Raw genomic sequence first — 16151 nt, 5'->3', positions numbered from 1 at the left:
CTTTCGTAGTTTTCGTAGGAATCACGGTTGCATTTAGCTTATGCAACAAGCCCTTTTAAACCCCCCAATAGCTTGGGAGGACGAGAGGTCTCGTGAGGGTTATATAGGGAACACACCCACAAAGTTCATTTAACTAGACATAAATTAAATAAAAACGACAAGAAATAACGGAACAAAATATACAACAACAACAACATAAAATATACCATACCTCTACCGTTGATATCTCTCGTTTGGATCCATTGGCGGGTTGGGTTGGTATGGATAACCAGTGAGGGCCTCGAACATCTCCCTATAGTTATCGAGGGGACTTTGCTCCCCTTGAGGCGGCAGTTGGTACGGGATCGGGATGAAGCTAGACCCTACCGCTTCGGGCCAATGTGGAGTCGGATCGGATGGGCCTTGCGGGTGGGGAAGATCGGGGTAATTTGTCCACCCCGAGTGCTCAGCATATGGGAGGCCAGCTTGGTAATCTCTTTGGTGCCGCTCCTGATCGTGGAGCACTTTGGCGTTATTAATCGCCATTTGTTGAGAGACGTACATGGCACTCCAACGGCCTCGGTTCAATTCTCTTTCTTCCTGTTGACGCGCTGCCTCTGCTTCTTCCCATGCCCGTCTTCGGGCTGCCTCATCCTCCTGCATCTTTGCCAACTGTTCCATGTGTGATCTTTGCATTGCTTGGAACAGTTCTTGCTCTTCCATAAATTTATTCATTCTTTCCCTCTGGGCTTCTTGAGCTGCCCAATACTCTTGCATTGAGGATCCATGCGACCCCTCCCAAGTTTCCCTTCTTCGATTGTATTCCCGTCCTTCACCTATGCAAGCAGAGACATTGTCATATATCTCCTGCTGCCCCCGATTGAAATTTTTGTAGGAGGGTACCCGTCTCATGGTCGCAAAACCCGCCACATCTGCGTTAATTTCCCTATATGGCCTCATGTATCGTTGCCTTGGTCTTTGTGCACCGGAGGGTTCAACTTCCTCCTTTTCGTCCCCCATTTTTTCATCTTCTTCCGATGCCGGTGGTGCTCCAGAAGTACGGATTTCAAACTTGTTGCCCAAATCATCGGTCACAACGTACTTGTTTCCCGAGAACTTAACCTCTATCTTCCAATTCTTCCTCATGTACGCCAAGTTAAATTCCTCCAACGGCTTAGAAACCCATAGTGATTCTGGGGGTAAGCAATTTTGTTACACAATCATGGCGCTAATGAGGCGTGCGTACGGAATAAAACGCCTCTTGGACGACTCCCTAGTAGCCCACGTGTTCATCATCACTATATGTCTCCACGACAATGTTGGGGTTCCATAAAGCAAGGCGTGCACCACCCTACAGTCACTCACTCTAACACCTCCACGATCACCAAACCTCGCCAAGATGTTCTCAACAGAAATCCCTTGAAGAATCTTTCCCTCAAGCGACATTTGCTTTCTTTTCAATTCTCCCCCTTTGTTGAACGGTAAGATAACATCTAACAGTTGCTCGGCATCGTTGTTGTTCAAATGATTATCCAAAAAATGCTCGATGGATGGGTAATCATATGCTTGTACTCCCAAGGAGTCGAAACGAGCAATACAATTCATTGTCTCGAAGGACATTGTCATGTTCCCTCGAGTAGTCTTTCCCACCAACTTCCACTGTGATGGAGATTCATTCTTGTTCACGAGCTTCAAGGTAGATAACCATTCACATACTTCCACTAAGTATATCCTGGAGGTATTATCTTCACACCAATCAAGGACACTTTCCCATCCTAGACGTTCAAACATCTGCACAATCCCGATCTAACGAAATTCTTCTACGTTCACAACCCGTTCACATATTACCCTTGTTGGAACTGAAGTGTTCACACCGTTCACCATCTTCCACATCCACAACTTAGCCTCTAACTTCCTGTCTTGATAACCCGACAACGGTTTGTTCTTCTCGTCATCCCAAATTCTAGCACTTTGGCTATCCCTAAACTTCGCCCACTCCCAATCCTGTCTGTATAATCTTGCATCGTTCTCCTCTACGGAGCTTAGTTGCTCCCACTTCTTCGGTATTATACCGGAAGAAGAACCGACCCCTGATGATGATGCTTGACCTGTAGTCTTTTGTCTCTTGCCACCCGCCATAACTACAATCACAAACAAGCAAACATCAATGTAAATTCAACCTTCATTAAACTCCCAAACTTTGAACATGAGGTGCGATGTTGAAATTTTTAATTAACAAGTGAAAGTAAAATCGCATTTTTAAACTTTCAAAGTCGCAAATTTTATCATGAACTTATTAATTTCCTTGTTAATCTTACAACTTCGTATAATTTCAACAATGTATTCAACATCACTTTCATGTTCAATCATGTGCATAACAAGTGTAATTACTTCACTATAGTTAAAACATGCTCAAATTCCATCAACAACAACTAATCTTACCCAAAATCATGCTAGAACAACATACATTGTTTAAACAACCTACGCTTAAACTAACAAGTTTAAAATTTCGGAAGAAAAACACTAGATATATGAAAATCAAGCATAAATTTAAGGAGAATCCATACCTTTGTGTTGTTGGAACAAGAAAAACTGTGAAAAGATGCAAAACAAGAAGATTGATGAACACCCTTTTCAAAAAACCCTAACTAACACGCCCAGAAATCTTGCAAAATAGCAAGAATTGATGAAAACCGTGTTGGGGGTTTTGTTCCTCTTGAAAAATTACCCAAGATAGGCTCAAAAATCAGATGGATTGATGGAGATTTGAGAAAGTTATGGTGGTTTGAAGGTTTCTAGGGTTTAGGAGAAAAGATGAAGAAGATGAAGTGAGATGAGGGATATGGCAGAGATTTTGTGAATAAGGAATGATGTGGGCTAATGTTTGGTTGAATTTGTGGTCAAGAATGAGTTTAGGTGGTGTTTGGGTAGGTATGGAAGGGTTTCCATTCGATTCTAACACCTAAAAACCGACCCGTAGCGGAGAAAAATTGGGAACCCGTCGCCGACGGGTCCCACCCCGTCGCCGACGGGCAGTGGAAATGAACGGAGGTGCCGACGGGTTAAGGGTCTGGATACGAGATTTTTGAGTCGACGGGGTGTTTCCGGTGCCCGTCCCAGACGGGTTTACCCCCGTCGCTAACGGGTTGCCCTTTTTTTTTTTGAAAACTAGGAGGAAAATTATGACTTTTTAATAAAGGGACTATGTACATTAAAAATTCCTAAAAATTATTAAAAATGTTTTTGTGATAAAATTTTTAAACGCAACAACCGTCAACGGCCCTACCATCCCCCAAAAATTCGTGTATTGTCCTCAATGCACATAACGAAGTCTAAAACATACCTTGCATCTTCATGACCCGTTTTGTGTGCCCGAACTTCACACAATCAAGAAAGGTTAGTATGAAATGGAAACGATTAACATCCAAATACGCAAACAATTAAATAATTATACATAACTTTACACCAAATATTAACGGTCCTTTTCATTCGACGTCATAAATCGGAAAGCTTGCCACAAAGCTCACCAATTCTTTGCTTTCATCCACTTTCTCGTTACCATCGAGAAACGGTTTTAGCCGATGACCATTTACCGTTTGCCGTACCCCGTCCTTCGGGTCCTCGATAGTAACATCACCCAATTGTCCGACCCGGGTGACAACATAGGGTCCCATCCATTTGCTTCGGAGCTTTCCGGGAAAGAATTTGAGCTTCGAATTGTAGAGCCACACCTTTTGACCCACTTCAAACTCTTTCTTTCTCAACTTGGCATCATGCACTCTTTTCATCCCATCCTTGTACTTAGACGCGCATTCATATGCCATCTCCCGTAGCTCCTCCAACTCACATAATTTGAGCTTCCGTTCTTTACCTGCATCATCATATTGCACATTAACCTCTTTAATAGCCCATAACGATTTGTGCACAAGTTCAACCGGTAAATGGCAGTTTTTACCGTAGACCAACCGGTAAGGTGTAGTGCCAATGGGTGTCTTATGTGCCGTACGGTAGGCCCATAAAGCATCGTTCAACTTAATTGACCAATCCTTACGGTCCGCCCGTACAGTCTTTTGCAAAGTCTCTTTGATTTGCCTATTTGACACCTCGACTTGCCTGCTTGTTTGCGGGTGATAGGGGGTAGCAATCCTATGGTCAACACCAAACCGCTTTAGAAGTTTCCCAAACTGAAAATTTTTAAAATGGGATCCTCCATCACTTATGATGACACGAGGAATCCCAAACCTTGAGAAAATATTGGTTTGGACAAAATTACACACTACGGAATGGTCGTTTGTCTTGGTGGCTATTGCTTCGACCCATTTTGATACATAGTCAACGGCCACCAAGATATACAAATTGCCATAGGAATTGGGGAATGGGCCCATGAAATCAATACCCCATACATCGAAAACATCGACTACAAGGATTGGTTGCATGGGCATCTCATCCCTTTTTGAGATACCCCCTAATTTTTGACACTCTATGCAATTTTTGGCAAACTCATTTGCATCTTTGAAAATAGTAGGCCAATAAAGGCCACTATTCAACACTTTATGACCCGTTTTGTGACCACTAAAGTGACCACCACATGCAAATGAGTGTAGATGCTGCAAGACACTTGGAATCTCTTCGTCATCAACGCATCTTCTTATAACTTGATCCGCACACTCCTTCCACAAATGCGGTTCTTCCAACCAATAGTATTTGATTTGGGACATGAAGTGTTGCCTTTTCCGTCTATCCCAATGTGTCGGCATATCACCTGTAACAAGATAATTGACAATGTTAGCATACCATGGTAATTTATCTAATTTCATTATATGCTCATCTGGGAAAGACTCGTTGATTTCTAAGGCTTTCGGATCATCTTCAACCATCAACCGGGACAAGTGGTCCGCTACCACATTCTCGATACCCTTCTTGTCCCGTATCTCCAAATCAAACTCTTGGAGCAACAACACCCATCGGATTAATCTCGGCTTTGCATCCTTTTTCTCCATGAGGTACCTAACTGCAGTGTGATCAGAGTAAATAATCACTTTACTACCCCATATATAAGACCGAAATTTATCCAATGCATATACCACCGCAAGTAGCTCTTTTTCGGTGGTGGTGTAGTTCAATTGTGCATCCGAAAGAGTCTTACTTGCGTAGTATATGGCAACGGGTTTCTCATCAACCCGTTGTCCCAACACGGCCCCCACCGCATAATCACTTGCATCGCACATAATTTCAAAAGGTAAAGACCAATTTGGCGATTGAAAGATTGGGGCCTCCACTAGTTTCTCTTTCAAATTGTTAAAAGCATTTTGGCAATTTTCATTGAAATCAAACGGTTGGTCTTTTAACAACAAATTACATAAAGGCTTTGTTATATCACTAAAACCCTTAATAAACCGCCTATAAAACCCCGCATGACCTAAAAACGACCTAACACCTTTAACAGTCGTGGGATACGGTAAAGTAGATATAACTTGTACCTTAGCACGATCAACCTCTATCCCACGACTTGACACCACATGTCCCAACACAATTCCCTCTTGAACCATAAAATGGCTCTTTTCCCAACTTAGGACCAAACTAGTCTCAACACATCGTTTTAACACTTTATCTAGTTGGTCCAAACAAGTCTCAAAAGATGATCCAAAAATTGAGAAATCATCCATGAAGATTTCAAAAGACTTTCCCACCATATCGGAGAAGATACTCATCATGCACCTTTGGAAGGTGGCGGGAGCATTACATAATCCAAACGGCATTCGCCTAAATGCGAATGTACCGTAGGGACATGTAAACGTAGTCTTTGATTGATCTTCCGGATGGATGGCAATTTGGTTGTAACCAGAATAGCCATCTAAGAAGCAATAGAATTTTTGCCCCGACAATATCTCAACTATTTGATCTATGAAAGGTAAAGGAAAATGATCTTTGGAAGTTGCGGTATTCAACTTCCTATAATCAATACAAATTCGCCACCCGGTTACCGGCCGGGTGGCTACCTCTTCACCTGCATCATTTTTGACGACTTGTATGCCAGCTTTCTTGGGAACCGTCTGTGTTGGGCTCACCCATTGGCTATCCGAGATCGGGTAAATGATACCCGCATCAAGCCACTTCAACACTTCTTTCTTCACAACCTCCCTCATGTTCGGATTTAACCGCCTTTGTGCATCTCGAACGGGAGTCACATTCTCTTCCGTGATGATTTTGTGCATCACCACCGAGGGACTAATACCCTTCAAATCCACAATAGTCCATCCAATCGCTGCCCGATTGGTGACCAACACCTCTATCAACTTTTTCTCTTGCTCCACGGTTAAATTTGATGCAATAATAACCGGGAGGGTATTGCCTTCTCCAACGTAAGCATACTTGAGATGCTTTGGCAATGCTTTCAACTCAACTTCCGGAGGCTCTACTAATGACGGCTTCAATTTAGTGTCAATGCTCTCTGGTAAGCTTTCAACTTGGTGCGTCCATGTCGGTTTTCCTTCTCGAACCGCAAGCACCTCCAAACTCTTCACCTCCTCGTCGATGCTTCTCTCCACTTCCACCTGTGACCTGTCAAACATATAACAATCCTCCATTGTGTTTTCCCCATAAACGATGGTGTCGCAAAGAGGTATACACGTGTCAACAATGTCTGCCATATAGCTTTCATCATCAACTGGAGGGCTTATAAGTCCGGAAAAAACATGCAACCTCAACCTTCGGTTTCCAAATGTCATGTCAACCGTTCCTGTTCTGCAGTCAATTTGAGCATTTGCAGTTGCTAAGAACGGTCGACCCAAAATCACCGTAGGTTGTTTGGTTGGGTCCTTGGCCACATAATCAAGCACAAGAAAGTCCACCGGATAATAAAAATCCTCGATTTTCACTATCACATCCGAAACAATTCCACGGGGTAGTTTGGGTGTCAAATCGGCTAACACCACGGTGGTGTTTGACGATTGAAGTGGACCAAACTCGTATTGGCCATACAAACTACCCGGTAGAATGCTTACGCTAGCACCAAGATCTAGAAGTGCCCGGTTGATTTTAAAATCGCCTACTTGAATTGAAATGATAGGCGCACCCGGATCTTGGAGCTTAGGTGGAAGTGCACCCGAAAGAATCGAACTCACGTTTTCGGTTAAATCTAATTTTTTTGGAAATTTGTGAGCGCGTTTTTGGGTACACAAATCTTTCAAGTACTTAGCATACGACGATACTTGTTTAATTGCATCCAAAAGAGGTAAGTTAATTTTGACTTGTTTGAAAATTTCCAACAACTCTTCTTGTTGTGGACCTCTTTTGTTTACAACTTTTTTCATGGGTCCCTTCAATGCTTCGGGATAAGGGTCGGTATTAACCTCCACACCCTTTTCCTTAGCCTTGGGGACGGGGATGGTCGCAACGGGTGGGTTGTTTTTCTTTTTCAAATCATTTTTATTTTGACCCGTTTGACCATCCTCACGCTCATCTTCACTCGCATCTTCCACCACCCCTTCAACAAATTGGGGTGATGGTGGTTTGACACCATTATCTATGACTCGACCACTACGTAAAGAAATTTCATTTAAATGTACCTCACATGTGTTTCTCGAGCTCGACCCTTGATGCTTAGGGTTCACCGTGGTGTCACTTGGAAGCTTCCCCATGCTTCCCTTTATCTGGGACACTTCTTCTGCTAGTTGACCCACTTGTTTTGCTAATGCCTCATGTGCTTTGTCTCGAATCTCATTCTCCTTCTTGGATTCTTGCATCATCGAAAGCATCGCATCCATCTTTGCATTCAAATCATTACCACCCCCTTGGTTGTTTGACTCGCTTCCATTACCGCCTTGATTATTGTAATTCCTTTGGTACCCTCCTTGGTGATTGTTGTCCCGACCTTGGTATCCTTGATTGTAATTACGTTGATAACCCCCTTGGTTACCGCCTTGGCGATTTTGATACGATGAACCGCTTTGGTTACCCGGTTGAAAGTTCGGGTTCATTTGATTCGCGACATTCCCATATCGGAAGTTGGGATGGTTTCTCAACCCGGGATGGTAAGTGTAACGCCCGGCTCTTTTGTACTTTCCATTTATAGAAAGCTTTGTTCGTAATTCTATTTTTGGAAACCTTGTATTCTTGTAATCGCTCCTTTCATTGTAATCATTATCAAACCGAGACTTGGATCATTAATGAAGCTTGTATTTTGTTACATTTATGTTATACACATTCTATGTATGCTCGTATGTTCGATTTGGTGAATCAATCAATGTCTAATCGTTATTCTTGGAAACTATGTGCGAGACTTGTAATTAATCTAAACTTATGCTTTGAACGTCTTTTGAACGAGAACGATACTTGGTTATGACATTTATACGCTTAAACATACTTTGGTTTTGATTATCATGCTTAACTACACCTTATACTATGTTTTTATATCAAAACAAGTCCCTAAACTCTCAACTTTGCACCTAAAGGAACCAAATATAAACTTCAGGGGCCAAAGTGTAAGAAAAATAAAAGTTTCGGAGACAAGGCCACCGCGTGACGCGAGGGTCCTAGACGTCACGCGAGGGTCCCTTTTCGGCAGACTTGTGTTTTCTTTCAAATTTTGCACGAAATCCAACTCTCCAACCTCACCCAATCACCTTTAATCCACCTCTAATCACCTCCAATCACCTTCTAACTCATTCATTATAAATACCCACCTTCTCCAACCCATTTGACACTTTCACAACTCTCTAATCTTCACAAATTCACTCTCAATCTGCAGTAAATCTGAGTTTTGGACAGATTCTTGTAACTTCACTAAAGTGAGTGTAACTTGCTTATTTCTTAGCCAAATCACTTGGTTCTTCTTCCTATTGCTTTGTTATGTCCTTGGGTTTGAATCCTTGGTTTTTCCTTGGAAGAATCATGCTTGGATTTGCCCTAAAATGGACTAAAACTTTCTGTTTTGTTTACTATTAATCAACAACATGTTATTTCTTATCCAACTTGTGTCTAACACATCTCACACCAATGTCCTAATGCTTACAACCTCTCTTATGGTTGGTTAAGCTTAAAAACATGGTTGAGACACTTAAATCAGAGGTTAAAACCTCACAAACTTTCTGTTTTTAATTAGGGTTTTACCCACAAGTAGTGTTCAAGTGTGAAACTTGATGTATGTGTGATGGTTGGTTTAGCCTAGGCTATCCTTCATAAGAATCCACTCATTACTTGATGTTTTTCTATAGATTAGTTGTTGTTACTACCTTAATACTTGTATGTTCATGACCCTCCTTGTTGTTTATAACAACAAGTGTAGTGGTGAACAATAGAGGTGCCTAAATGGAAGCTTGTTCTTCCTACCTCATGTATGTATTCTATGACACAAAGAGGTACCTAAATGGAGACATTAATCTCCTACCTCATGCTTGAATCATAAGACTTGTAAACTATATAATGTCTAAGTTATTCTATATGTATACATCTAAGTAACTAAGACTTGATGATGACTTAATAGTTATTTGTTAAGTGGACGTTACATCATCTATGACCATGCCCTTGTTACGACTCTAATGGATCTTAGAATCCATGAAATCATACCAACTCTTTTGAGTTTCAATAGTGTCAAGAACAAGAGTTATGTGTACAAGATGATTATTTTCACCTATGTTACTTTCTATATATTTTAAAAAACTCCGAATCTATAATCTTCCGTTATACGCCAAACTCACACACCTACGTTTCCTTGTGTAGAAGGACAAGGTGCTCCGAACTAATTCATCAACAAACTTGCTCTCGGAACTTCAAGTCACCACTTGTAAACCGTGAGTATACTCGTACTTTTCCCCTTTTCACTTTTACCACTTTTGGGGTGTAACATGTTTACCTATTGAAACTTACACATGAACTTTTGTCTAAACACGTGAACATTCCTATAACATGCTTGTATATGTGATGGCTTGATACTTTAAATTTGGGTGATTCTTATGTGTTGAACTTATCATTAACTTCGTACGAGCCAAACCTTGACATATGTAGCGCTATAGGATTAACGACCCGCCTCTACTGAAACTTTGGTTATGTCATGAGCAAGTTGCGTTTTCTTGGTTTGATATGTTAGACACATGCCATATTTAATGTTTATCTTGAATCGCATGCTTGCTATGAGGGATTGTTCACACTTTTATCTTATGCTATGTATGTACCAAACTTGTATACTCGCCTTTGCTTTTGCATTGAATTGTATTTTGAAACATGTTACAGGTTGATGATGATGAAATGAAAGAGGTAGCACGATGCCTAGATACACACTTTAGACGTTAGGTTTAATATGTTGTATCGAATTTTGGTTATGTTAATTTGTTATTTTGATTAAACTTGTTATTTGGATCTTGTATTAATGACTACTTGAAGTTTGGAAATGAAATTTGGATTATTAAATTATTGTCACAAATAGCGTTATGATGTCTCGAGCAATCTTCACACTTCGTCTCATCCCGATGTTTCCGCCATTGGTTGGGGTGTGACATAAGTGTTCGAGTTCATGTCATTGTTCTTTCTATCCCCGAACACTTGATTGACTTCCTCGGTGTACTCACCCGGCCCCGTTGGGCATTGATCGGTCGTATGGCCAATATCTCCACAATCCTCACACACCGCAAACTGCATCGCGTTTACTTCCTTCTTTTTTATGCGAGCCATTTCCCGCTCTAAAGTAGAAATCCGAACCTTAGAATCGAGATCGGGAAGTGATCGGGAAACGGGGTGTTTTTTAGCTCTATCGGCCGACTCTTTCTCTTTTGACCACTTACTCATTCGCTCTAAAAACTCCCAATCATCATCTTCGTGATTGCTCAAGAGAGTCCCATTACTTGTCGACTCGAGACGATTCCATGTTGTATCATCTAAACCCCGTACAAAGCACTTGACCAATTCCCACTTCTCGATTTGATGATGTGGGCATCTTCGCATCATTTCTCTGAATCTAGTGAACGCTTCGTGCAACGGCTCACCCGATAATTGGCGAAAAGACCTAATTTCATCACGAGCATCATCGGTCTTCGCCATAGAATAGTACTCATCTAAAAATGCTTGTTGCATTTCTCCCCATGTGCGGATGCTATTGGCCGAGAGGGTAAGGAACCATTGCTTCGCATTATCCTTTAGTGAAAATTGGAATAAGCGAAGTTTGACTTCTTCTAGAGCAAAGTTGTGTCCCCCAATAGCATTACAAACCGAAGAAAATTCCGCAAGATGTATGTAGGGCTCATCGTTAGACCTCCCATTGAAATGAGGAAGTATGTTGATGTAATGTGGTTTACAATCAAACATCCTTCGCTCACAAACAATGGGTGAATCGTTCTCGGTGACGATCGGCCTGAAACGGTCATTTACTCCCCATGGAGGTTGTTGACGATGATAAGGACCATTGACTTCTTGATCGTCCATTCTTCGGTTATCCCTCTTATCATCTCTTCGATCGTTCCTTCTTTCATCTCGCCTCTCATCCCTTCTCTCACCCCTTACTTGATTCCCACCTTGATTACCTCTTTGATTTCCACCTCCCACGAAACGAGGAATCCGATTGGGGTTTCCATTATTATTGTTATTGTAATACCCTTCATTTCGATTCCGTTGGTTGTTGTTTCGTGGTTGGTGGTTATTCCCATAACCGTCATTCCTTCTATTCCCGTAGCCATACTCTTCCTCCCCAACGTAGTTGGCATTTTGATAGCCAAACTCTTCATCTTCATAATCCCTTGCGTTGTAGACATTGCCCCTATTGATGTATCCCCAATCTTCATCATCGTTCGCTCGATCGTCATAATAACCCCCATCATCCGAGTTTTCCGAATGAATGCTTACATGTTCCGGCGAGTGATAACCGGGAACACTATAAGGTTCATCATCGGGGATTGCATTCCTCAAATCGTCGATATTGAAAAATGGGTCTTCATCCACGGGATTGCCGCGATCACGATTACCTCTACGGTCGGAATTTACATTCCGATCATCAAGGTTGATAGGTAATGACGCTTGTCGGTGAAGGGTTTGTTGTTGGGGTGTTCGTTGGGTGTTGTTGGGATTTTGATTTCGGAAAGGTGGAGTGGGTGGTCTAGCGTTGGTGTTGCCACCCGGTTGTTCTTGAGGTATAGGTTGGGTGTTCTGAGCGGGATTAAAGTTGCTCCGATATTGGAAGTGGTTCTGGTTTTGATTGGAGTTTTGATTCGCCATTGAATCGGTTTCAATGGTCGGCGTGAGTGGTGGTGCTTGGTTGGTTTGATTAGAAGCAAGAGTTGCTTCTAACCGGCTTGCTAGGTTCCTTCTTGCGAGTCTTTCGATTTCCGGTTCGTAAACTAGAGGTGATGTCCGCCCGGAATTGCGCGTATGCATGCACTACCTGTAACCTGCACAAGTAACACACACCGCGTAACAAGGAAAAAGATAAGTGCAAACAAGAAAGCTAACCAAATTAAACAGTTAATCACAAAAATTCAAACAATATCCAAACACAAAGCGCACGCACTCCCCGGCAACGGCGCCAAAATTTGATCGGAGTGTCGCGCTCCGGTCAAAGATAATATTTATAAGCCCAAATTACCCTTAACAATGTGTTAGTGGTAGTAAGGGGTCGAACCACGAAGAGTATGTGGTTTGTGTATGGATTCGAATGAATTAAAACAATTATCACAATTTATGAAGCTTGCTAAAGTATGTTTGTGTTTTCGTTTGATGGAGAGATATGATTTTTAACTAATTGAATTGATGCAAATGATTAACAACTACTAATTAACGAATGCAAGAAAAATGATTACTAGAACAATAATGATAAAAAGGAATCACGCCCGGTTTCGGTAATTGTTAACCTAGGATTTCTACAAGTTTTAGTTTCAAATCAAATGCATTCGATTAACGGATTTAGTGTACCGTGACTTAGGTGCTACTAACTATCAACGCCCCGAAGAACGGACAAAAAGACACTTTGTAATCAACACAAGTAAATCCTAAAAATGACAACGTACAATTACATATCAACGTTTCGCAAAGTCATAACTTTTAACATCGTTCGACAATTCACGAATTCGTAACAAATGTAATACTATTGTCAAAGTTTCAAAAACCAAATACAAATTGTCACTAAGATGAAACAAGAACAAATTGAAACCCTAAAATTAACAACTACCTACACCGGGGTGAAACCGAGATGATTAGCCGCTCATGGTTGATGCAACTTGATCACCGGATGCTTGGAATGCGGATGGAGTCATCTTGAAACTTGTAAGAAGGAGGAATGATGGAGAATTAGGGTTTATGGAATGATGATGGTGAAGTGGTGAATGGATTGATGGCTAGGGTTTTGAATCAAGATTGTGATATGATTCTGGATCTTTATTCGGGTGATTGATGTAGTAGGAGATGGAATGGAGATGAATTGGTATGTGAATTCGGCTCCAAGATCAAGTTCAAAACTCAAAAGTGAGTGTAACTTACGAATTGAATGGCCAACCACCAATAGAAATCGATTTCAGCACCCAAAGATCAAAATTAAGCGTTTGTGAAAACCAATGCCCGTCGCCGACGGGCCTGACCCCGTCGCGACGGGTTCCCAAAACATGATGTTTGGCCGACGGCCAAAATGTCTGCCTACGAGTTTTTCGTGCCGACGGGGCTTTCTGAGGCCCGTCCGGGATGGGTATAACCCCGTAGCCGACGGCCTCTAGAATACCCATTCTCCCAAATTTGTTCCTTGCACTCCCGGTTGATGCGTAACGCGTCCTGGTGCTCCGGTTTTCGACCCGGTGACTTGCAATGCTCCCGAAAAGCCCTTAAACTCCATCAAACCTGCATAAACACAAATTTAATTAAAAGTAGGCTGTTCAAGATTAAAACTCATATAAAAACATAAAGTTATACGATTACAAGCACCGGTTTTCAACCACGTATCATCTAGTTGTCCAAACATACCCCACAAGTCTCAAACAACCCCAAGCAAACCAACCCGAACCATCCGCAAGCCCCATTGTATGTAAACACCCCAAACATAACCACCCGCATACCACTAACATGACTAAAGGCTCAAAAATCCTAACTTTATCAACCTACATTAACCCTAGATCTAAAACATGACTGACCCAACACTACAACTAAGCAATAAAGTTACCTACTAGCGAGAAATCACAGAAATCATACCTTGGATTCGGATTTAGCAAGAAAAATGAAGCCTTGAGCTTGTGGTGCACGAGTTTGTCCAAAAACGCGAGAATGCAGCGCGAATTCGGGTGAAATTGATGGTTAAGATTGTGGGGAATATGATTGTGGTTATTTTGGAAGAAGAATGGAGTGATTTGGTGGAAAAACGAGTGAGTTATGGTGATTTTTATGAAATTCGCGACTTAGGGTTTTTAGATGTGAAAAGGGAAAGTGTTTCAGCGATCAGGTTCAAGAAAACGTTTTAAACAGGTTCAAGGGGGTCTCGCGCGACGCCACGGGTTGGGGGGGGGGGGGGGGAGCTCGCGCTACGCGACGGCTCAAATATTAATTGATTTTGAACCTTTGGGGGTTGCGTGACGCTAAGGCCCTTGGCGTCACGCCAAGGGCCATTTTTCATAGAAGGTTATGTGAGAATTCCTTGTTCATGCCTTAGAAAAATTTTCAACAATTTCCCAAACCATCCAAAACCCATAAAATTTTTTCTAAGTGTCCAAGAAACATACCTGGGACCTCTTTTCTCATGCGTTTTCCGTTCCATAGCGGTGATGAAACCTGCAAAATTCTCAACGACACAAAACAAACACCGAAAAGCTACGAAAATACTCGTTAGAACACGAAAATACTCAAACGATGACTCATATACAAACGATACAAAATGTACACTTGGGCTTTCACCCAAAACACTAATTGGAGGCTTTAGGTGGGATTTCGAGAGGAATTTCCTCCCGCTCATCCTCATTTATTGCTCCTCCAACGTACTGTTTCAACCGATGGCCATTCACCATCCAAGTACGGCCATCCTTCTCATCCATGATCTCCACCACTCCATACAGAAACACATAGTGAACCATAAAAGGTCCCGACCACTTCGATTTCAACTTACCTGCAAAAAGCTTCAATCTCGAGTTATAAAGAAGCACTTTATCGCCTTTGCTAAACTCCTTCACTTTCCTCAACCTCCGATCATGCAACAACTTCGTCTTCTCCTTTATTCCCAATGATCGAGCATACGCTGTATTCATAAGCTCCTCAAGCTCATGAATTTGAAAGAAACGCTTCCTAGCGGCTTCAGTCATGTCTAAATTAACGGTTTTTAATGCCCAAAGCGCTCTATGCTCTAATTCTACGGGAAGATGACAAGCTTTTCCATAGACGATCATAAAAGGTGTAGTTCCTAAAGGTGTCTTGTAAGCGGTTCTAAATGCCCACAATGCATCGTCTAGCTTGTCGGACCAATCTTTCCTATTTTTACCCACTGTTTTCTCTAAGATTCGTTTAATACCGCGATTTGCATTCTCCACTTATCCACTTGTTTGTGGATGATATGCGGTAGACAAACGATGAGTGACACCGTAGCGTGCAAGCAACTTCTCCATCAATGCATTGCAAAAGTGAGTGCCACGGTCACTAATTAAGGCTTTAGGAGTACCGAAGCGGGAAAAGAGCTTTTTGAGAAATTTCAACACTACTCGGGCTTCATTTGTGGGAAGAGCTTGGGCCTCAACCCATTTAGACACGTAGTCAATCGCCACGAGTATATAACGGTTTCCTTTAGAGGTCGGGAAAGGTCCCATGAAGTCGATGCCCCAAACGTCAAAAACCTCTACTACTTGGATGGGGTTTTGAGGCATCTCATCTTTGGCGGAAATATTGCTGGTTCGTTGACATGCATCACACATCTTAACGAACTCCTCGGCATCCTTAAGAACGGTAGGCCAATAGAAACCACAATCGAATACCTTTTGAGCGGTGGAGTGTGCACCGTGGTGTCCTCCCGTGAGGCCCTCATGCACATGCTTTATGATGTTCTACCCCTCCTCTCTTGACACACAACGTCTAAGAACTCTATCTCCTCCTATCCTAAAAAGAAAAGGATCGTCCCACACATACTTCCTCGCCTCACTAATTAAACGCCTCTTTTGTTGAGTGGACATCCCTTTCATAACACTACCACTAGAGAGGTAATTTGCTAAGTCGCAAAACCATGGCAATCC

General features: G+C 42.0%; 1 protein-coding gene across 1 annotated transcript; it reads right to left on the bottom strand.

Moving 5' to 3' along the window:
• Nucleotides 1-13663: 13663 nt before the first annotated feature.
• On the bottom strand, nt 13664-15836 carry LOC110932291. Its single transcript, XM_022175637.1, has 3 exons — nt 15497-15836; nt 15041-15421; nt 13664-13788 (listed from the first exon to the last, which is right to left on the bottom strand). The coding sequence occupies exons 1-3, from the start codon at nt 15834-15836 to the stop codon at nt 13664-13666; spliced, it is 846 nt and encodes a 281-aa protein (XP_022031329.1).
• Nucleotides 15837-16151: the final 315 nt, after the last annotated feature.

This window comes from Helianthus annuus, chromosome 3 (assembly GCF_002127325.2).
Source record: "Helianthus annuus cultivar XRQ/B chromosome 3, HanXRQr2.0-SUNRISE, whole genome shotgun sequence".
NCBI classification, from domain to species: domain Eukaryota; kingdom Viridiplantae; phylum Streptophyta; class Magnoliopsida; order Asterales; family Asteraceae; genus Helianthus; species Helianthus annuus.
Note: the sequence above shows the minus strand (reverse complement) of the source record. Positions and strands in the feature narration are given on the sequence as shown.